Source organism: Cylas formicarius, unplaced genomic scaffold, assembly GCF_029955315.1.
Source record: "Cylas formicarius isolate icCylForm1 unplaced genomic scaffold, icCylForm1.1 PGA_scaffold_1__22_contigs__length_36826433, whole genome shotgun sequence".
NCBI lineage: Eukaryota > Metazoa > Arthropoda > Insecta > Coleoptera > Brentidae > Cylas > Cylas formicarius.
Window position 1 is genome coordinate 33,130,671 of NW_026844264.1, and position 25,056 is coordinate 33,155,726.

Sequence of the window (25,056 nt, forward strand, 5' to 3'; positions counted from 1 at the left end):
TCGCTCAATAACTGACGAAGGCGTCGAAGAGGTCAAACAAATGGTGTTGAAAAATCGTTAGAGAAATGGTATCAAAATTTGTTTCGAAACTGCTTAATAAGGAACTTCGATCAAAAGCTGTTAAACAACATATATATAAAAAACGGGTTTTATCGATACAAAGTCGACAACTTATCGACATGTATGAGCCAAGCTAAGACACAGTAGAAAAACGTTATGAATCTACACGAAGCTATCAGACAGAAGACAAACAAAGAAAAAATATGGAATAATAATAAATTAAAAATAATAAAGGAAAAAGAAGATAGAGGAAACAGGCAAAGTGCCAAAAACTCGAAGCGAAGAAGAAGAATACGTAATTAGTATTTTTTCTTTCAGAAATACTATGAATTTTTTGCCCACTGGCGTCGGATCGTAAACGCGATAGGCGTCGCGAGAAATTTGCAAGAAATCTAGGTAATCTAAGCGGGTTCGTTTTCCGCTATATGCCTCGTATACAAATGCGTTTGTTGATTTATTTTTTACGCAAGTGAAACAACGAGAGAGAAAGATCCGGGGGGTTGGCGTTTATATAAAGAGAGCGAAACGATAGATAACTCCAGGTTGGTGATCGGTGATCGAGTGCGACGGACAACCAAAGAACAATGTTTCCCGAGGTTCGTATAGTTTGTTCCCCGACATAAATTTTGTTACTCGACTCGGCTTTAGAATCTGATATATTTTATTAAAGTGCCTTATAGTTGAGACTGATTAATATAACGTTCTCAAACGCTTCAAAGCAGACGTGCTTAAATATGGTTTAAAAGTTATAAGCCTGTTTAAACACGTTGTAGAGAATGATTTATCCTAGAGCCAAATTTATTTTATATTTGTTTCAAAATGTAATAAAAATGTGTTTGTATAAGAAATTGTAAAAAAATAAAATGAAATGACGCATAATCCAAGACTAGAAACAGTAATTTATAAACAAAGACTAACTAAAGTGCCATTGTACTGACTACAGGCAATTAATCACAAGATATTCCTCTAACATTTTTATTTCTTTCGGTAAGAGGTTAAAATCGTCTTTAGATTTTGTATTCACTCAGTGAAAAATTCCGTTGAACAAAAAAACCTGATTTATTTTAAAACACATAAACACACATTTCAAACACATTCAAAATGTGTACTCTAAATTAACTTACCATACCAGTTTGGATTTAAAAGGGGCGTTCCACCACTATAACGTATAGTCGCTGGTATAGTTTTGGGCTTTGAGGGGGGTGAGCATAGCACTTTAACTACTTATTACCCTAATAGAAAGCAAACAGTTTTTCGCAGTAATGAAATGTCAAGTTTACAAATTTAATGCACGGAGTTCCACAGGGTTCCATTATTAGTATTTTCAACAAATTTAAGATCTGAGAAGTTGTTGGTTGTGGCCTTGGGTGATAGGCTCTCTTGGAAGGACCATATTGCTTATTTAGTAAAGCGCCTCTCAAGTGTCAACTTTTTGTTACGACGATTGAAAAATCCAATCGGAAGGGATTATCTAGTCTCGAGCTCTTTTTCGTTCAATTTTTTCATATGCTGTTATACTGTGGGGAAACTCAATAGATTAAATAAAAATTTTTCTTATCCGAGAAAGAGCGATCAGAATTAGATCCAACGCAGGAAATAGAGACCATTGTCCAGTTACAAAATCAAAAAATCTGATACCAACGAAGAGTAATGAGTTTTAAAATTCATGTTTTTATCTATCAATATTCTAAGAAACTTTACATCATGTACTGATAGCAATTCTTCAGTATTTACGTGTCTTTTGACTATGAGAGAATCTTATAAAAGATGTTTTTAGTGGAAGGTATGACTTATTATCATTAAACTCGTCATAGATATAGTAAAGCCATCAGCAAACTTTGTGAACGCTGTTTTCTCGAAGTCGTCCGAGCCACGCATAAAGTACTGGTCCTAATACACAGCCCTGAGGGACGCCCATTGTTACCATGGATGACTTCGACTTCATTTCAGTGCATACACCATCTGTTTTATACATTAGGCTAATCTATTGTTTTCTATAAGATAATACCAAGACATTTTCCATGACATGATGTCGTGATCTACACAATCGAATGCTGTGCTGGGATCACAGAATACAACAATAGGACACTTGCCGCACTTAATAGAATTAACAGTACCCTTCAAGTAACTGCTGGTACTGCTCCCACTTCGAAAACCGAACTGATTATCTGATGATATTTTATTGTTTTCAAGGCACAATAAAAGTAGTTGCTGTATCAGCTTTTTGACAGGCCCTTTAGGCCCAGAGCTATATAATTTTCATCCATTCAGTTCTATCTCTTGCTATATTTCTCCAATTAACAATCCTTTCCTCTCTCTCTCTCTCTCTCTCAAATTTTCCTTCACGGCTTCTCTCCATCTTCTGGTACACCACGCTTCCTGCACCCCTCTGGGTCTAGTGAGGTGCACTAGCCATTGTAGTCTCCTTGCTTGAACAAATTTTTCGATTCATTCATCCTTCTCTCCCAGCCATGCTCTGTATTATTCCCACCAAAGATATGCCTTAATATATTCCTTTCCTGTTTATTTAGTTTCTGTAGGTTTTTTTGATTGAGGGTCCATGTCTCAGGACTGTCAGTTCAAGTTGGTCGGACCATTGTCTCTGGTACTAGAATTTTGTCCTCTTCACATTTGTTGATTACTAGTACTCCCAAATACATATACTCATTTACCCACTTGTTATTCCCCACTTGTACTTGTTAGTTTCGTTTCCTTTTGCTCCCTGTACCATTTTTGAGTTCGATAGATTTGGAATTGCAAATATACGTACTCAAAAACTTCGAGGAAACCATAGTGACTTAAACTGATCTAATTATTAATATCTGTTTTACTACCTTTTTTTATGTAATGGAATAATATTTCCAATTTTTTGGCTTGAAGGAAATTTCCCTTCAAAAAAGGATAAATTTACTAGATATAGGGCTTCATAATGAATATTAATACGCGCTTGATCAAAAAATTCGGGGTATCATCAACTGCAGCAGAACTTTTATTTTTAAGCTTTTTACTAAGTAAACATTTCGACGTTCTGAAAATTTGCGTTATTTTTTGGGATTGTTTGGGAATGTTCTTCCCTGAAAAAATCATTGGAATGTCTGATATAACCTTCTAGCTTCTTCTTTTTTAATTTTTTCCAAACTAGGAACAATCTAAAGCCAATATTGTCAAATTTTCCTTCTCATTAATTCGTTGAGGCTTTTGAATGCAACGATATGACTTACATCATGTCGCCTCTCAACGTGTTTATCCTAACCTAAAATATAAACAAAAGAACATAACGCAGAAAAAAAAGTTTTTTCGGAAAATTTTACGCTTTAAATTTATTATTGAAGATTTCGATTTTTGTTAAGCTTTAGTTCCATGTTTCCAGTGCTCCCACATCACTTTCATCCATTTTTTTAGACAAATAAAAGTTGTTTACTTCAATCGGCAGCTGAAACTTTGGTTATGTTCACAAAAAATAAAAGTATTTATGAACGGATGAAAATGGGAATTCAAGAAAATGCGGTATCAGATTTCTTCTTTCCATTTCATAAAGTGAGTATACTTGACACCTTTTTGTTATCAAAAATCAAGCTCAAGTAAGAATTAGGTAACTAGGTAACCACTTTTTAAAAAAGAAGTCAAGTTAATATGAAAAAACTAAAAAAAAAGGTGCGATTAAAGTGTTGGGGATCCCGAGCTCTGAAGCGACCCTTATGGCTGAAATGTGTAACCGTGATGTCACAAGATTGTCGTCATACTACCGAAAATAGAATCTCGCAAGAAATCCCTCCGTAAAACTCTCCCCCCCCCAGCCCAGCGTATTTTTTGCGACGCAGGATTCGGTTCGAAAGTTTTAATAGTCTCTCGCAACTTTTTAATTAATTAATCCTTGTTCGTGTGGCGTAAGGGGTACCGGTTGGGGGGGGGGGGAGGTTAATAACTCCAATGTCAAAGCCTTTGCTTTTACACCCGTCACATTTTTATGTATTTAAAAAAAATTAAATAAAATAAAACTTTTGAGAATTTTCAACTTAAGCGATAATTTTGGAAAAACAAGTAAGAATTTTTACAACATAAGTCACAATTTTGGACTCAAGCCGACTAAACAAAACTGACTCGGTTTTTGACTTATTCACATCAAAAAAATTACAGACATATTTTTTTTTTATTCAAAAAAATAACGCGGTATGTAAGTAGTAAAGTAAAACGTATCATAATTTTGATTGCTTTCTTTAACAATCTTATTCTTATGGCAGACAACCTTCCACCATCCAAAATTCTAATGGGTGTTTCAAAAAAAAAGTTAACTAACTAACCAAAAATGTTTTTTTTTAATTATTAGATAGGCATGAAGAAATAAAATAATGGAAATTTTTGACAATTTACAACTTATCATAATTTTTGAAAAACAAGTAATAATTTTTAATAAATAAGTCAAAATTTTCAGACCCAAGTCAACTAACCAAAACTGACTCGGTATTTGACGCTTCAACAAATTTCAGCACAACAATAAATAAAATAATAAAGTGACATTTATCATCGTTGCATTGCATTGATTACATTCTACCTCCCTAGATTGCACAAGGTGTTTAAAAAAAAAGTGATTCCAAAAATGTTATTTTCAAATTACGTCATAATATAGGAGAAGCAAAAATAATTTTTGAAAAACAAGTAAGAATTTTTCCAAAATAACCCTAATTTATGAGAGATAGGTCCATTTTTTCATATTTTTTAAATGGATGGGGGTGTAATGTAAGTAGTAAATGTTCTGGTGCAGAAAGTAACTAATATTTAAAAAAATACTATAAATCAACTTACTTCCATCTATTAATGCTAATATATTTATGAAAGTTCTGTTTATAAGCTATATTCGCAAATACTTTCGAGTTATTAGCACTTGTACTAGTTACTGCTTATAAATGTTAGGTTATAGAAACTTTCTGCTTCTTCTTGTATGAGACATTTGGCCTGTTCTTTCCATCTTTCGATTCATCATAATTCATCCATATTGCGTGCAAACAAATGTGCCCCTAATTTAGCATACATATTTTGCTGAAATTGCGACCTAAGTAAAAAAAATTCTTTATTAAACTAAAATCCCTAGCTTCTAGTTCCTATTTATTCGCAGTTCGGGACGAGATCTAACCTCAAAGGGGGCCCATTTGGACCTCTACGGTTTGAATGATCGAACACAAATCCGCTATACGCTGATGGAAACATCCAAAGCACTCGAATTGATGGAGATTTAAGCGTCAAGCGTTCGGAATTAATAGCGATGTCAAAGGGGCGTGGGAGGGATCGGGGGGTAAACTCTATTCCGGGGGATGCGTTAATTGCAATTGGTTATTGATAAGCCGTTTGCGATCCCTTAGGGGGAGTGGGCTCACCTACGAAATTTTTTCCCTTCCAGATTGTAGCTCTATCTGTCCTTTGCGCGTGCACGTCGGCCGCCATCTTGGGATTCGATAGTGGACATCACGGCGAAGAGAATTTGGTCTATGGACATGGGCCAGAGATTAAGACGACCTTTGATTATTTCGTGAGTATTGATTTTTGTACCAGGAAAGAACTAGTCTTGGGTTTCAATACCTTAATAGGAATAGGAACAGGAATCGTTCATTGTCATTTTTACAAACTTTTGACTATTTTCTGAAAACTCGAAATCGAAAACAAGAGCTAGACTTTATTTTCAATACTTAAAGTAGTTAAAAAAACTAATTTTTGATCTTCATTGTAAATAAATATAGCATTACATTGTTTATTGTCATAATTGACAACATTTGAGTTTTTATCGCTTAAGGAGTGGAACTTAAAGTAAAACAAGAGCTAAACTTTGGTTCTAATAATGGAAATAGATTAAACGTCAAATTGACTTTATAAAAAAAAACAATTTTTGATTCCCATTGTAAAGGAAGATATTGTTTATTGTCATATTTGAGCAATTTTCACTATTTTATTGCTTAAGGACTCAGATTCAACTCAAAAAAACAGCAAAACTTTCGTTTCAATATTTGAAATAGTTTAAATGTCTCATAGGCATAGTAAAAGAAACTAATTTTTGATCTTCATTGTAAATAAGGATAGTATTACATTATTTATTGTCATAATCCACAACATTTGAATTTTTATTGCTTAAGGAGTGGAACTTAAAGTAAAACAAGAGCTAGACTTTTGTTCTAATAATTGAAATAGGTTAAACGTCTCATTGGCTTTGTAAAAAAAATAAATTTTTGATCCCCATTGTAAATGAAGATAGTATTACATTGTTTGGTTTAATTTTCAGTATTTCAAATAGCATAATTCTCACAAGCTTTGTCCAAGAAAATAATTTTGGACCTGCATTGAATCCAATGAAGACACCATTACACGACACTGTTTGACGACTTTTGACTATTTAACAACTTAAAGACTCAAACTTAAAGTTAAAAGTGAGATACACTTTAGTTTAGTTCAGTTTAGTCATAGGCTTTGTCCGAACTTAGAGAAAAAAAGGCTAGAATTTAGTTCCAGTGCTTGAAATAGTTGAAATGTGTCATAGGCTTTTTAACAGAAAATAATTTTCAATCCCCATTATAAATGAAGATACTAATACATTGCTTATTGGCATATTTGACTACTTTTGAATATTTTATAGCTCAAGGACTAGAATTTAAATTAAAAAAGGAGCTCGGCTTTAGTGTGGATATATCAAATAGTAAAAATTTTCCCGAAAGGAATCCAGAAGTTTTATAAAAAGTATTACAGTAGTCTGTGTCAGTTTCTTTGAAAAATTAAGATTTTATTACATTGTTTATTGCCATACTTGTACTACTTTATAGCCTAAAGTCCCAAACTTAAAGTAAAAATAGTTCAAAATTCCCATAGATTTTGTACAAGAAAATGATTTTTATCACTGTTATATAGATAAAGAACCAGACTTTAGATTCGTTAAAAATTCTCAAGGGCTTTGTCCAAGAAAATAATTTTTGATCTCCCTTGTAAATGAAGATACTATTACGTTGTTTATAGTCTACTTTCGACCATTTTATAGCTTAAAGAGTAAAACTTAAAGTAAAACAGGAGTTTCCATACTTGAAATCGATTTAGTGTCTCATAAACATTGTAAAAGAAAATACTTTTTGATCGCTAATGTAATTCCTGAAAAGAGTTAGTTTCAATATTTAAAATAATTTAAAAAATCCCAAAGGCCGATGACGACGCTATAAATTTGTTTGGAGCTGTTTTTGGTCACTTACCTCATACGTTAGTTATTTAGTACTACAATGGTGGCAAGAGAAAATATAACCTGTGCCTCTGAAACAATAAAACATAGAAGAATAACCGTATAATTTTAAAATTTCAAAAGACGTTTTCCATCTAATAATCCTACGGATTAGATCTATCTATAAGTTTGAAACCAGACAACAAAAATCAAAAATTTCAAAAATAATTAATATTTTTACCGCGACATAAGGAAAGGAAACATTATACTCTATGGAAATAAGGAGACCATTAATAAGAACTCGTATACCCGCGATATGTTTTCCAAAGACTGGCCCGCTGCCGGCGACACTTTTAGACGATAAAGTAAAGGTTGCGCGATATTTTATATCAAATTTGTCTCATGTTACGTCGTAACGGGAGGGTGTAAAATCTTTTACGGTGCAGTTGAAAATCCCATCCAAATGCCTTTCCATCCATTGGGGAGAAATGTTTTACCAGACAAAATTGTTGCCTAGCAAATATGCCAATCGAAATTTATAAATCTGTCTCTATTAATTAAAAGTGAAAATCATTTACGATTAGCCAAAAGAAAATTGATACTTAACCGGCAAGAACATCGTAGATTAGGTGTTTAATTTTATGCAAAGGATGCATGTACCGTGCGTTCAATTTATCTGGGCCTTAATTGACTGTAACTATTTTGTTTTTAGGGATGTCAAGATAAACAAAAAAAAAGTAGGGTTAATAGCCAATTTTTTTTTCCAAGTGACTTATAAAACAAAACACTATATATTTTCTGACATATAAGCCTACATCATATTTTTTCAAATGAAACACCCTGTATATAACTTTCTCACCTGTATATAACTTTCTCACACCTAATATCACCTTCAAACAACAGTTTTGTAATTTGTGAATATAAAAAATATCAATGTGAATCAAACGTGGATGAAATATAACATCACACAAATTTAGTTGTGATGGCACTAATGACTCACACAAAAATAGTGACTTTGACTCGAAAATTTGAAATATATAGAGAAAAGGGTCGGACCTATTATAGATCCCGGTGGAACGCCTTTATTAAGATACCAAAAAGAGGATAATTTGGAGTTGTATGTCACTGCTTGAACCCTATTACTACTATATCCAATATTTCAGGAGACCAAAATTCTGAACAAGGAATGGGATCAGCAAAGTCCTGTGTAACATGCACCTGAATATTACTATAAGAACACGGGTCTAAACATGTTACGTATTCTCCACGCCCCTATACGCCTATAGACCTTTGAAATGTGGTGCTATCACACTTCTACCATGTCACAAACGACGCGAATACAAAGGCAACTCGTACATAATGTGAAAGTGAGGAAGATGGCTTACCTTAGTCACGTGATGCGTAATGAGAAATATCAATTTATCCTACTAAACTTTCAGGGCAAAATAGAGGGTCGAAAGGTCAGGGGATGAAAAATATCAGACAGTGGACAGGAATAACGAATGTACATTTATTCAGGGCCCCGTAAGCCATAGACGTAGCTAGAAGAAGAAGAAGAAGAATGACTGAGACTCAGGAAAAATAAAAAATTTATTGGATGTGTGATGTGCGGTAATATAGGGGGAGAGATCCACCGCTACAGCTTGGGTAGTTTTAATATGTTGAATATTTCGATTTCTTCAAATACCTGTAAAGCCCGGCAAGAGATTAGGTATGCTATTAATGAGGTGTTTCTTATATGTCAACACAAGACAACGCATGTGGTAACAGATCGCTACTACAGAATTAGTGTCTGAAAAAATTCTTTAAGACCCTCCCAATTATCGCAATCTTTATACTGCAGACAGAGTTAAACACCGAAATTGACTGCATGCCAACAAGTGGCCGGCGGAAAAACGGCCGACGTTGCCAAATTTCCCTTGTTCCCCCCTCCCGGGCATGACCTAGATCACCGTCAGCGCCCGCACAATTATAACTTAACGACTTTAGACAAGTAAATTAAGCGTTCCAGCAAGTTGGCGGGCGTCGCCATTAAATCTTAATTCCGCTGCAGATATGACAGAATAACCCTTTAAATTGCGTGGATACTAAATAATCTCGGGCAAGTTTTAATTGGCGCGCGGAAGCTATCCGCAACACCTAGCAAGCATGTACAGGCTGTTCGAAATAATATATAGACATCCAGACAGGCATACACGCAGACATACATACAGAATTTCCAAGTATGCGGTGTTGTCGCTTCTACATAAACGTGGTGACGTCTGGATTAGTTTAAACGCCATCCCCTGTATATCATTTATTTATTCAGCAGGCCCTAAAATAATTAACAACTTTTCTTAATTACATAATTTTGGATGTTTTCAATGTAAATTAATAAAGAGTGAGCAAAAATGAAGAATAGTCTCTCTCAATCTTCATCGTGTTGGCTTTCAAAGGACCCTCCCTAATAAAACTTCAACGATGTTATTACCTATTGTTATTGGGTTATTCTTACTTGAGTGACAAGGAACAATGGAACTTTAATCAGTCTACTTACAAAGACAACTGAAAAAGACCATCAATAAAATTTAACGGGACCTTTTCCCAATTCATTTACATTCTTAACTTTCACAGCAATTTTTGGCTATATGGAAAATTTTGTAACCCTACTTCTATTTTAAGGACTAATTTGACTTAATTAATTTGTGTCCACACCCGACGTTGATATGGACTAAATAACACGATCTTTCCATTTAATTCCCTATTTTCACTAGCCCGCACTTGACATTTTAAACTCCACAGGTTATAGATTAATTCGAAAATTGCCTTAAGACAGAACTGAGGTTGAAGTGATTTTTTGTTTTTTTATTAGTTTATCATTGTTGCAATATCTGTGATAATTAAGTTATGGTAAAGAACGTTTCTTTTCCAATATAGCTCTTTTTTATTCAAAATTTGTAACAAATAATAGAAATAAGTATCTAAAAATGAATATTTATCGAATTCCGTTTAAGTTCGTATGGGCTATCTCGGATTAAATCCCAAATGTAATCCCCCATCATATCCTCGTTGTACTGCCCCTTCAAAGTCCACCACATCTTGGTGAAATCGTTCTCCATGTTTTCATTTTTAAATCACAGATCACTGTCCACTGGCATTCTATCTAATTCAATTTTTCTAGTATTACTTTCACGCTGTCACAGTTCTCTTTCAATAATACAGAATTTGTCTCCAATTCATGAAAAACATGAAAAACTTTTGATCGCTCTTTGATCAGTCATTTTTACGTCATTTTCGAGCGAGTTGCATTGCTTTAGTAGTGAAACTTGAAATTCCGCTGCACTCTTGGATAGGTTCAAGTCTAGGAGAAAATCATCAAATGCACTTGAACTAATAAAATGTGGCCCAATACTTTGAGGTTTTATCATGAATTCACTATTATCAGGTTAGTGGTGTATCGGATTCAGTTAAACTTTGTGATGCTTGAACTTGAAAGCTATGTGAACGTGATGGCACAGAAGAATTACGACTATTTTCACCTGAGTGACGCACAAATATAATTGTTACAGATGAGGTAGACCAGTTTTACTTTGATGCTACCTTTCAATCACCGTTCAATCAAAGTGTCGCCTGCCACCTTTGGCTTAGAAAATAAAAATAAAGTATACTTATAAGCGCAAATTTTATGAAATAATTTCAATGCCCGGTTTTATTAATATTATTATCAAAGGCCATGTTGGTTGTTAAATGCAGGGTCATTGATTCAAAACGAGATTGTCAATGTGACAGATGATAATCACGAGAGATGAAACGAGGGGAAACCATAAAACAATTACTCTGTCGTCGGAGCGCCCAAAACTCCCTCAGGAAACGCCCCCCCACCCCACCGCACGCTCGTAACCTTTTCCGCGGAACTGGGTCACAGACGATAAATTTCCCATGATAAACGAGTGGCACGCGGGCAGGAAATATTTATTAAAAAATGTTCCCGAAAAATTAGCTTTTCCTCCGAATCTCGACGCCCGAGTGAGAGTAAAAAGCTAACAAATTGAAATAACCAAAGTATACGTAGTGGATCTTTGCGTTTCTGCACTCTAAATACTCTGAATGTGTAGATGGGATCGAGAAGCTCGACACACCATTTCACGAGTTGGTTCTCTGGTTCCAAGACAGGGAAATTTGAAAAAGTAGATTCATTGACTTGGAGCGAGAGGAAATCATCCCTATTAATTAAGTTATCACCACAAAATTAATTAATTGATTTTTTTATCATTTTAGCAATGGGAAAACGGTTTATTGCCAAAATTCAAAATACACAACTTTCTCAGTTCATTCATGTTGTTTGGGTGCGACTACATCGATGTCACAGAATCGGATCAGGTTAACTACTTGCGACTCATAATTTTCCGTTTTCTAGGCTATTTCAGAGAACTGTAGAGAGGTAAAATGGTAAATTAAAAATTAAAAAACAAAAAATTTTACATACAAATCTTGTATAGATCCATACCATTTTTCTTGTATTAAAATAATTAATAACAATAACATTAAAAAATGTTTTTGAAAAAGCTGTCAAACGTTTTTACAACGGAGTGTCTAATATTTCGAAATCTTCCCCCTTCCAATAGGCAACTTTATAAAAATGTTACTGTTTTATGGAAAACGTAAAACAATTTTTTACTTTCGTTTAAATATTCAATATTAATTTTTGATCACAATTAGACATTTTTGGTACCAAATAACTTTCATTAATCCTCGTCTCATGAAGATAAAAGTGGCCAAAAATTGCAACAATGGCCTATAAAAGGGATAAATCATTACACGTAAGTAGTTAATCTAAGCAGGTTCTGAGACACAACTTTGCTTACGTGACGTTGCAGGAGTGTGACAAAATGGTTTACTACTTCCAGTGTATTTCAGCAAGGTTAAGGGTTAAAAAATAGCTTCATTATTTATGCAAAGGAACTTTTAAGTGATTATTTATTTAAATTACATTTATTGGTTGGCATTGATTTTATTGTAAGACTCTTTCTTTTGGTGGAGCGCAAATATCAGCGACACATGCATAAGTTTACATGTAATGTAAACAGGATTTAAAAAAGACTATTTATTTCGACACCTTGAATATACCTTCCAAAAATATCTTAATAGCAACGAACTTTCTAAACTTTGTCGGTTTAATAGTATTGTGACCAGTTGAACACCAACGGCGTATGTCGGAAAGTAAAATACTACTGATATCTGAATGATAAATTCCTGCGGGACGGTAGCGTGGAGTGAATTCCGAATCAATTTCCACACGGAACCGGTCGTAAACAGAGTGGCAAATAAAGGAAATTGCCGTTACGCAATTCTGAGAGGGTCGTAGTCGTCCCGGGCGGTGATACCGGCTCGGCGGCGGCATGTAGGGGGCGGCGCCGCCGCCTCCGGCCTACGTATGTTGCGTTTGATCCGATTAAGGTAGGTGAAATGTCATCGTTACGAAGGTAATTAATACCTGACGTTCTTGTGTGGGTGTGTAATTACAAATTGATACCGATCCCCGGACGCCGGTGTACTGGAGGATTCATTATATTTTGACACCCAAATACAGGGTGAATTTTAAAAGATAGAAAAAGAGTGTAAATACAAAAGCCTGAAGATTATTGCTGTTATCTTATGCAAATATCAGAAAAAACAAACGACCATCGCAAGCTAACAAAATGACATTAACATAATTTTTTTAAATGGAATGCCTTATATATTATTTGCTTAAATCTTACGTCTTTTTTTTCTGATTTCAAGAGCATGTGGTTTGTTGGCATTTTATTTAGCCGCTTTTGAGATATTTCTATTTAAAAATAATTAATAATTATTAATAAGTCTGCGTTGATAGCAACCATACTATCTATGTTCGCAATTGTTTTAACAATGTTCTATTACTAATCAAAACTAAAGATCTGCAGCGCAAGTTAAATAACTTAAGATATTTCAAATGGATTATTCTGAGGAAGAAAAACGCCAAATGATAAAATATTATTTTGTTTAGAAAATTTCCATTTTCTTGAGATCTTCTATACATTTCAGTAATAAATTGGAGATTCTGCCTTTTATGTTCATCGTTTAAATTATGCACTCGAAAGAACTTATACTAGTGGAATTTATATTTTAGTGTTCGCCGAATTTTACTATAGGACTTTCCGGATAATTTTTCAAAGTCTGAATATTCAGGATTCTCCAAAACAATTGTAATATAAAAATTAAGAAAGTAGAACTTAAGGTCGTTTACTTTAAAGTAAAGTAAAATATTGAGGTTTTCATCAAAATGTCTTTCTATTGTCTTGGTTTGTCGGCTTCTTCAGTTATATTTCAAGAAGTCATTGATTTTGAAAATCTGGATTTTGATTATAGAACTGGGTACGGAGAAAGAAGGAGAAAGCAGAAAAAATGCTTAAAAATACATCGAAAAACCAATAAATATGGAATCGTGAGTTTGTTTACCTATTGATAAAATTGATAGAGATCCTTCTGATATGCAAAATATGACGTCACATTTTTTCTAAAAAGTAAGGATTTTTATGGAATGAACAGCACAACACATTTATTGTAATGTTTTATAATTTCTACATTTGTGGTGTTTTCTCAAGAAGCACTCTCATTATTCAATTACTCTACCAAAAGTGACATATCAACCAAACTATTGAGACGATAATAAAGACTAGAATACTAGCTTTATTTCTTTTTCAATTTTTGTATTTAGCTAATATTTAGTTTCGTTAATATTTGTTGATTCTACAATTTTTTTAAATAGTATGAATACATTACATATGCTCATATGAATCATACTTAATAGTTTTTATTTGTCTCCATTCTCCATTTCATTGCTGTCCTGATTATCAATGGTTTACAAAAACCGGCAAACTGCATTAAACAGTTACTTGTTTGTAGTTTAACTCTATCTGACGATTTGTGGTAGTATATTAAGTACGAAAAGGTTGTCGCCCTTAACCATACCGTTCTGAACTCCAAATTGTGTTGAGTTTTTGACATGAAATACTCGTTAAAGATGCGTAAAAAACATATTTTTTATTTTGTTTTCTTTTGTTGGAATCGACGTTAAGGCCACCGTGGGCCACCACTGCAGAATAAATTCGCAAATAGTCCGGCAGTACATAAAAAAAAGTGAAAATCATTGGTCAGTAGATAAGTTACGCGGATTCGGCGACAAAACTTTTTTTTCAAAAAAAAAAACTTCGACAAGCTACTGTAATACTATCCAGAAAATAGTGTTTTTCTTTTGTATTTCACGATTAACTTCCGCCATCTGTCGAGAAGCGGGCGGTTATTCGGATTTAATTTAGTTTACATTGTTTAATGTAGGACCGAAGGAAACGATACGTTTCGGTCCGCGGAGTGAATACTGATCGGGAGAAAATGCAATTTGGCTCGAACGGAAACAACCGACGTCGTATTACGTTGCGCGGGGTTTGTTTTTATCGCCGCACGAGAGAGCACGTAGCAAAACGAAATTACAAGAGGGCCCTCTCAAACGACCGCCTATATATTTCTCTTCGCTTCTTTTTAAGTCGATGCGGCTTCCGCGATAGCAAAAAAATCGCTTTGATCAGTCCGAGCGGCATTCATTTCATTCACTTCTACGAGATACGTAGGACGGGAAGGGATAATAAATTCAAGGGAAAAACAATATCTATATCAACATATCTATAGATTCTGGACGTTTTCCTTGGATGATGTTGCGAAACAAAAATTTTCAAAATACCCTATTTCTCCTGCAATGACTTTGTAAAATGGTTAATTTTGAGACATTAGAATCATCTTACTTACACCATATTCTGGGATAACTCTCTTTATGCCGTCAAACTATTGAAAAAGGTTTTGTTTATTACACCCAAACTAATGACGGCAAGACTAACAATTGGCAAAAGGTTGATTTCTTTCTTGCGAGAGAGCGGTCGCAAAAATTTCTATCCCTACGGAAAGAGGGTTTTAAACTTTTAAGCGTTTTCCCCATGGCGACAGAGAATTTTTTAGAGAAAAAAATTATTAGGATATATTTTGCTTTATAAATATATCTTTTTTTTGTACGACTTGGGACAAACAAAACCAAGTGAAATTCAACTCAACCGATGTTAAATTTTGTCCTATTATCGTAGACTGATGAAAAATAGATTTAACAACGTGCTTCGCATGATTAAATAACTTTATTGCAGTGGTTTAAGAGAAAAAATGTAAATAAATGTGCTTCAAAGTTAAATAATTTGGAAGAGTCTGGGGGTCAATGACAAGTAAGATATTTTCAGCAAGTATTTAAAGTGTGATGTAGTTTGAAGACTCTTTCTTGTTAATTCATGCCGGCTGATATTTTCAGTCCTGTTGCATGCAACCGCATGTTTCTATTTGTAGACGTTTCTAGACAAGTGGTTAATCTTGGTTAATCTTGCGCCGTTTGTTGCTGAGTCAAACTTGCTAACGTTTCCCCAATCATCCGATTGCCCTCTTCAGAGCCTAACTGAAACTGTTTGTTGTATAGATTTCTATAAATTATCGGATTTTTCGTTAGTAGAAGAATTGACTACATGCAAGAATTTATCGAATAAAATTGTATGGCCTTTTTGTTTTAGTCTTAGCGCTCTTTCACGTTCTTTGAGCCTAATTGGTATTTTTCGTCCTGTCTCTCCAATGTTGAGAAATTTTTGGACAAGTGGTAAATCTGGTTTTGATGTTATATTTTTTTAGAACTTTTGATATGTGGTCAACGAGGTTTTTGAATGTAAGGAGGCACAACAGTGGCAAGTGTGGGATTGCTTTCGAGCTCATTGGTATTGGAAGGTTGTAGGTGAAGTGTACTTTGTGATGGAACGCTTAATATCTGCAAGATGGAAATTATTATAAAGAAGAGGCAGAGGTAAGCTGTTGCAATTCTGAGTTCAGTGACTCAGGCTGAGATAGTCTTACGGCTCTGTAAACAAGGAAGTTTATAACCGATGATTTATGGGCCGAATGGTGATGTGACAGTGCATTAAGTGAGCGGTGTGTGTGCGTAGGTTTGCTATAAACACAATGACCCAATGTTAGGTCTGATTTTCTATTAATTCATTCTAAGTTTCTAATTCAATGGTAAAACGTACATTAAGGCGTATAGAGTTTAAATGTCTAAGAAAACCTATTAGAGATTCTTGACCAAGAGGTTAAATACCAAAAGTATTATCGACGTAGGGTTTTCATAAGTTTAGTTTGTTCAAAAATTTGACTGTTATATAAGAAATATGTTTCAGACAAGCACTTTCCAATTAAGATGAGAAGGTTTGGTTCCAGATTCTCAGATTTTAATAGATCTAAGATGATGTTGAAAATTTCAGAAATAGGGATTCTACGGCGAAACTAACCACTTGTGTATCTTATGCAATGCTTTTTAAATGTTCAATGATGTAAAAGCAATTAAGTACGAAACTATCAGTTTTCTCTGTAAAGGGAAAGAAGCTAGGTACTTGTCCATGAGACCAAATGACAAAAATTGTCATAGACTTATTGATATGTATGGGTTCTTTCACCAATCAGTACTTTGAGACAATGTACCCTGCTTTAGCTCCTCCCCTTTGAAATAGTATATAAATAGGCACAGAGTAGAATGAGAGTCAGTCAGCAAATTTTGGTTTGGTTAACTAAAAAAAAATAATCATAAAAACACTTTCAATAAGTCAGGCCTAAAGAAAAGTTCATTTATGTTTCCTACTAAAAATTGAACGTTTTTCCGGATTTCCGTCTTGTTGCACATATTTGGCAAACAACTATTTCAAATAAATTTCCTTGCCGCAAAATTTATCAATTATCAAAAAATCCAAAAGGTAATGAAAAACTTTCTATTGCAGCTGTTCAGTTTTTACTTATAGCGGTTTCCGGGTGTGGCAAATTGTCGTTCGCTCCGGGACCCGTGTTCCGGGCAATCGTAAATTATTTCTTATTGTCTTCGGCCATTAATCGAAAGACATAACTTTGCGAGGCGTCCGCAACACCGTCGGAGCGTGCAAACACCCTTATTAATCAGGATTACGGGGTAGCTTTAGTCGGTGATACGTTGTTAAGCGATATTGTTTCCGGATTATTGACAAAACGGGGGTGCTTTGATTACGCCCGCTCGTATAGGGGGCGTTTTGCCCATATCTGCGACCGATTAAATTCGTATAGTCCAGGTTTTATCGATACAAAACAATACAGGGTGTTTAGATATTTTAATGAAATTTGGCACACACGTATTATGACTCGAGAGGCATTATTTAGTAAAACATAATAATAATAAGTGCAGATATTTTTTTTGATTTTTTGAAAAACATTTTATGGAAAGTGTTGTAATAGATAAAATACATATTTAAATAATTCCAGATAAATACACGAAATACATACCCAGGGGTACCACCAATCAATTAATGTATGGTGTGGTGTCACAGATGGGCATATTTTGGGTCCTATATTTATAAATCAAAAGTTAACTGTAGATCTTTATTTGCAACTCTTAGAGCACCAAATAAATATATCAGCGCTGATTATATGGCAGCAAGACGGTGGCAATCCTCACAATGTTGTTCATGCTAAATATTTTCTTAACATGGAATATCCCAGTGGTCGGATAGGGAACTATGGATTGGCCAGCTAACAGCCCCGACTTAACTTTAATGGATTTTTTTGGATACATAAAAAATCACGTGCACATAACTCCTTGTAATAATGTCATGGAAATTCGCCAAAGGATACCATAGGCAATCAATCAGTTAAAAGACAATCCGGAAACTAAATGCAAGACATCATACAATTAGAGTGTATGAGAATTTTTTACTTTAGTGTGTCTTGTTATTTTTAGTGTTTTCGTTCTACTTTAATTTGTAAATAATAACTGTTGCCGATTTGTCAACAACAAATGTACAAAAATATAAAGTGTGTTACATTATTGTAATCGAAACACAAAAGTTACGGCCAATTGAAATGTCATGAAGATAAATTGGACGCACGGTAGAATTTGAAGCAATAAACCATTTACGTTGCAGGCCCATCCGAAATACGAATTCAAATATGGCGTGGAGGACTTCCACACGGGCGACTACAAGTCCCAGGAGGAGACGCGTGACGGCGACGTTGTCAAAGGCTCTTACAGCGTTGCCGAGCCTGACGGTACCCTTAGGATCGTTCATTACACCGCCGACAAACACAACGGGTTCAACGCTGTGGTCACCAGGCACGGGAAAGCGATGCATCCCAGCCACTACTCCAACGGACACTCCATCGCCTATCACGGTCACGAAGGTCACGACTTCGGCGGAGGTCACTGAAGATCGGACCTAGCGTCGTTTATATTTATACCTCATTCCATGCCATATTTATTGTACCCTTTTTTTATTGTTAAAAAATAAACGTTCAATATGTTTACCTTATTGAAGAAGTAAGAGGTATTGGCTTAGATTTAGACGGAATTCTAGACAGTTTTGACGCTGCGGAGCTTCTCGTTTTAATCCAAAAATCTCGACACCGACGTAAATCAGACTAAACGTACCCCAGAGATCGGTCAGACTTCGCCAAAAACCGGAATTCTCTTCGATTCTTTCCATGCTGCTCTCCCACGCCTCCTGGCCCATGAATTTTTCCAGCAGTGTAAATGGTTTTCGAAAAATTTTCTTCAAAACCTTGCACTCCCACGGATCTTTGTGATAGACGGAAACCGTATATACGAAAATTGTAGCCCTCGATGCGACATTTGGTAGTGTTTAAACCGAAAGGCCATATTTTTCACGACTTTTAATTTACAGCCAATAATTTACCCCGATAAGGGTACCGGATATCAGGCACGCAGAAGAATACGATAAGAAAATCTATCAAACAATTCTAATCCCTCACATCCAATCTAAAAGAAAAACAAACGAAATTATATGAAATTACGTTTTACCCAAACTGCACAAACCCAACATCCCATTAAGACCTAGCGTATCCTGCATACCAATCACCAACAGAAAAATTTTCTAAATATTTAAAAAATATTTTAAAAAACATAGCAAATCAAAATAAACTTTACATCAAAGACTCGACAGACTTTAAACAAAAAATAAAAAAATTAAAAATTCCAAATAACTACGTTGTAGTTTCGCTTGATGTCGTATCATTATACACCAACATACCCTTCGAGCTTATCACACAAGTAATTAAAACAAAATGAGACAAAATTAAACTACACACAGATATTCCTCTCAATGAATTTTAACTGACTTTAGATTTTACACTAAAATCCACATTTTTTCAATACAATGTTATGGAGTATCTAGAAGAAAATGTTATTAAAAACATTCAATTCAATTTACCTTTTTTTTATCGATATGTCGACGATATCATAACTGCAATTACAAAAAGAAAAACAAACTTATTGCTAAACTCCTTCCATAATTTCCACAAAAGTTACAATTCACAATTGAAATTGAGAACCAAAATACTATTAACTTTTTAGACTTTTCCGTACATCACATACAAAATGAAATACGAACAAAATGGTATACTGAGAAAACTTAATCATCAAGTTATCTTAATTTTAAATCTAATCATCCCCTAGCCCAAAAAAAATCCATCATAATACGTCTCGGAGACGTAAACAAAAACCAACATCAAAATCCTTAAAGAAAATATATATCGCTACCATATATACCTGGATTATCAGGAAAACTCCAAATCATTTTCAAGAAACACAAAATTCAAATAGGACACAAAAGACAATAATTTACAAAAACATATCTCTTCACTAAACTCAAAGCAAAAATTCCAGTTGAAAAAAGAAGTAATATAGTATATGAAATTCCATGTTCTAATTGCGGCAGTGTATATATAGGACAAACAAGCCAATATTGAAAAAATAGCATAAACAGACATAAGCATGACAAAAGAAAATAAAACAGGCCTTCATACCCATTGCGAAAACACCAAACACACATTTAATTTTCAAAAAGTTAAAGTCCTACTAACAGAACCTAACACCAAAAATCCAAAAAAACAAAAAATCAATTAATTACAAAACCCATTCTAAAGACCTTAACAAAATATATCATTAAATTTTAAACTACCCAAATTAAATTATCCAATATATTTACTGATAAACAAGATCCGTACCTGCTTTGCATGCCATTTCAATCCGTATAAAATATTTGCTAACAATTTATTTTTATTTATAATATATTAACACAACGTCAAATGTCATCAATTGTTATGTATGTCACCTAGATAAAATAAGAATATTTTGAAAAAGATCGAAATTACGATCGAAACGTTAATAAATATTTAGAAGAATCACATTAATTGTTTTCGAGAAAGACAAATTGAAGAAAATATCCACGCGACGGCCCAAGAAACTATATCAGGGCAGTTCGTTTCCTTCAAATCAGTCGACACTGTTATGAACCAGGATGACGTAGTCAACTATCCCAAGGAATTTTTAAATTCACTGCAATTGTCTGTATTGTAAATGCGTCATTGAAAAAATGCTTTTTTATTTAATACGGATTTGTTTTGTTTGCTTTAAGATTATTTTATACAAAAGTTTAGAGCTTTTATTTATCGATTGAGGCAGTACGAAGGCTCCCGGGTCAGCTAGTAAACAATAATAACGTATTTCATTTCGTATAAAGCAGGCTACTATCCTGTTTTTGCTTTTTGCTTGCATTTTCGACAACAAAGGCCAAATAAGTGAGAAAGAAACCGAAAAGTGAAAAGAAAAACATTATCGGCATTATCATCTTCCGAACACCTCCGCGTTTAGCAGAGACATTTTTCGTGCCACCGGGAAAGCCCTTCCGCGCTATTCCTCAATCTCGAGTGGGGTCTCGGGCAATCGACCCAATTGCCCGGACGGCACAAAGGCCATCGCTAAATTGGAGAATTATTACTTTTCCCGGCCTTATTAGCCACGAGGTTATTTCTGATTTCACGTCTCCGCGCACTCCACGCCACTTCACGATTGTTTTATTTTCTTATCGCCTTTTCTTTGTTAGCTCGAGCGACGAATCAGAAGTGGGATTGCCTGACGAGGCAATCCTACTTCTGACGACGTTGAAGGAGCCGACGCGACAGATCCGTTTACCGGTAATAACCGCATAAAAGCGGTCGCTGTACAGGGCGTGCGATGAATCCGGTACCGAACAATGCCAGATTCGAGAGATGGGCGTGATGGGGAACACTTACTGTCCAGGTCGCATAATTTAAACCCAGAGACTCATTGTTTTCATGTTTATCAAATGAAACAAGTAATATGCACAAAATTTTGTGTAAAAAATAGAATACAGTATTGCAGCACACATAAGAAATGCTGTCAACGGCATATAGTGAATCTACTTTGAGCAAAGTGAAACAAATGATGTTGAAAAATCGTTAGAGAAGTGGCTGAAGACGTCGGCATGTCCATTGGCTAGTGCCATCCAAAGTTTTGGGCATGAAACGTGTAGCAGCAAAATTTTGAACAAAAGGGCAGTCGAAGGAGCATCGCTCAAGAGCTGTTAAACGACGTCAATGATGATCCTGATATGCTCAAAAAGGGTAACGAATCATGGGTATACGGTTATGACGTCGAAACCAAAGCCTAGTCGTCCCAATGGAAGAACCCAGAATCGCCAAGACCAAAAAAAGCACGTCAACTTCGATCAAATATTAAGGTTGTATTTTGCATCACGATGATGCACCTGCTCACTCATCGTTGCTTGTGTCTAACTTTTTGGTCATAAAGAAAACCAGAATCATGCCTCAGCCACCATATTCACCTTGAAAGGAAGGAGGTTTGGAACTATTAATGAGATAAAGAAAAATAGCTGGAACAACTCAAGGCTAGACCAGAAAGTGCTTACCAAAAGTGTGAAGGGGACAACGTTAATTTTGATAAATTAATAAATATCTTTTGATAAAACTTAAAAGTGACCTTACTTTTTGGACACACGTCGTACACGGCACAAAAGAAGAGTTGCTTACCGCCCTCAAAAGTCGTGGAGGCCCACAAATCCTTAATAATATTGACCCATTACACACATAACGAACGCCGTCTTTTTTCTCACAGGTTGAATGACACCAACCCAATCGAAAACATATGGGCGACAATGGTGTCGACGAAATTTTGTGCCTCAGGCAGCATGGGAACAATTGACGCTTGAAGAAAATGTCATATCTCCTTTCAGACTTCTAGCTGTGAAGGATGCGGACGGAGTGTACACAAAATATTAAATTACTTCCAAGTGTTTATTCTTATTAAATTATGTAATATTCTTGCATTCACTTAAACCTAATTATTTTAAAGCTGTTTACTTTTGTTATTTTTCAAATAAATACGTTTTTTAGTGTTAAAACGTACACGAGATCAACCAAAGATAAGCAATAAAATTTAACAGAATACTGAATACTCTAATACCTATACGATGCAAACATAATATACATTTTTTGCAAAATATCTCAAATTTACCGTTTATTGCTCACAATTTAGAATGAAATTCAAAATTTAAATCGAAAATAAGTCGCAATTCAAAAAATTAAAACTTATTTTAAAGTAAAGTAAAGTAAAAAAAATATATATAAAAGTGGTAATACTGATCGTGAAGTTGCAAGCGAAAACCAAAGTAAGACAACTGGAATACTGGACCACTGTTTCAATAGGCTTCGTTGGGAAACCAAACTCCATATGAACGGCAAATTTTGAAGTCGATAGTTTGAAACTTCGGATATTTATGGTGTTTCCTAGCGACTCCCGAAAAAACGGCCGAAAATCGTTAAAAAATAATGGCCGCCAGGTTCAAACGCAGCCATTTTTTAATATTTTGTGTAGTACGTGGGCAAGTACTTCAAGCTTCTCGACAGTTATTGCTATTTTCGTATACTTTTTCTCGTCTGATTTCCAATTGGTGCGGCGTTTTTTTTTCTTACGTTAAGTAAGCAGTCTATGCTAATACGAAAAACTGCGGTTTAAATCTCGTCGTTGCCCGCACAGACTTTCGAATCGTGCCCCAAATGGGATCGTTATTGGGTCAAAGGTCCGCGCTTATTGCATTACCAGCGATTTCCCGCGCAAACAATGGTGGACGGTTGCGAAACCGGACCTCGAACTGTACCTTTTTTTCACCCGGAGTAAGTCCGTCGCGTGGTTGGGAAACGGAGGTTGAAAAACCGTCGAATGGCGGGCGTGAAACAAGGTCATTGCTAAAGACGCCGAGTGCCCACAGCACTGTCCGAAGTTTGCGAAGCTCAATTGGCCAAAACTAAACAAACCGAACGCGGAAAATTCGCAAACTGCTGCGAACATGATAGTATGTCCAAGTAATATTTTACGTTTATTGCTTGTTTTAGAGAAAAACGTTATGGAAAGACAAGAAACGATTAAAAATAAATTTGAAATAAAAAGGGAACAAACTTATGTATTTCTAAACGGAATGCCGTGTAGATGAGATATGGTCTGTTCATAGATATAAGAAAGTGACCAATTGCTTTTGAATGGGATTATCCAAGGGTGGTCATTAACATACAATGCAACGAGATTATTACGTAAAGTTTCGGAATTTCGATTCAGGTAAAATTGTGGTCCGTAATAGAAAATAATTTTAGACCTACCCGTGTTTAATATTCTTTGGTTTGGCATACTACTTAGTTTAAGTTTATTAGTAATCATTCTTATTTCGTGTGTAATATAGCGGGTGTTGAATCGTGTGCGAATTATGCCAAATATGTGCGAGTCTAGTGTATCTCAATATAGAAATCACAATTCTATTGAGATTTAAGGAAGTCATGAACAATGTTTACTTGACTCTAATTAAACGGGGTGCCAGCAAGCAAGCACCTTTAGAAGAAACGGCCACATTGACGAAAATTCCAACAGCAACTGTATTGAAAATTGTGAATAATCCCATTTCAGCGGGGAAAAAAAGAAGCGATGCTGACATTTTCTCGAGTGTAGAGATATAATACGACGTAAAATTTACCAGATATACGAGGAACAAAGCGCGCCTACATTAGATATCTTAATTAGGAGGCTCGAAAAAGATGAAACCGGTGTTAAATATGGCAGAGCTACCTTATGGAAGTGTATTCAACACATGGGTTTTAGATTAAAAAAAAATGACAAAAGGCAAGTTTTAATAGAACCTTTTAGAATTCGGAAATGGCGACTGGAATATCTAGAAAAAAAATAGGATTTACAGAGAACAACAAACAAATTTGTAATTTTATTTTAGATTTTAAAATAAATACATGCATAAATAAATATTGTTTAGTATATTTCCTAACAAAACCCCAAATAATTAAATTCAAAGCAATTTCATTTTTACAGCTTGCCCGGGTCTTTCCTTAATTCGCATCAAAAGATTCCACCACAACTTCTTCGTACTATTTGGCTAGTTTTGGTTAGTTCTACGTCAATTATTTTAAAAAGAAGCTAGGAGAAGATGAAACCAATATATTATTATAAAAACAGCAATATAGACAAAAGGCAAGTAGTATTGGAATCACACAGATTAATTTAATACCTATCGGAACCGAGTTTTATTGCCATCGGCAGGTATACTTTCGTAATAGCACAATGAATAGTGAGACAGACTATACTATATTATAACTTATAAATGTTGCTAAATTGGACAGAATTTTTTTTAAATAACTTGTTTAGTTTTAAACACATTTTTGAAAACACCAAATTTTTGAATATGATTTCCTATAATATTCTAATATAAAAAAAAATATTTTGTAGAATTCTTCGAATAATAATAATAATAATAACCAAAAAAGACGAATTTGAGGTAGACTCTCCAACCACGCAGATTGTCTCTAGTCAAAAGCAGCCACCACAA

The 25,056-nt window shown here is 34.7% G+C and overlaps 1 protein-coding gene across 1 annotated transcript in view; it reads left to right on the forward strand.

The window, feature by feature from the left end:
• Positions 1-524: 524 nt before the first annotated feature.
• The window catches only part of LOC132697170 (cuticle protein 19.8-like), a 35,327-nt gene continuing 10,795 nt past the window's right edge, over positions 525-25,056 (forward strand). Inside the window, exons 1-3 of the mRNA XM_060662464.1 lie at positions 525-656; positions 5,456-5,584; positions 18,262-18,535. Of these exons, the coding sequence (XP_060518447.1) occupies positions 645-656; positions 5,456-5,584; positions 18,262-18,535 (415 nt within the window). The 5' untranslated portion in view covers positions 525-644. The remainder of the gene's footprint in view (positions 657-5,455; positions 5,585-18,261; positions 18,536-25,056) is intronic.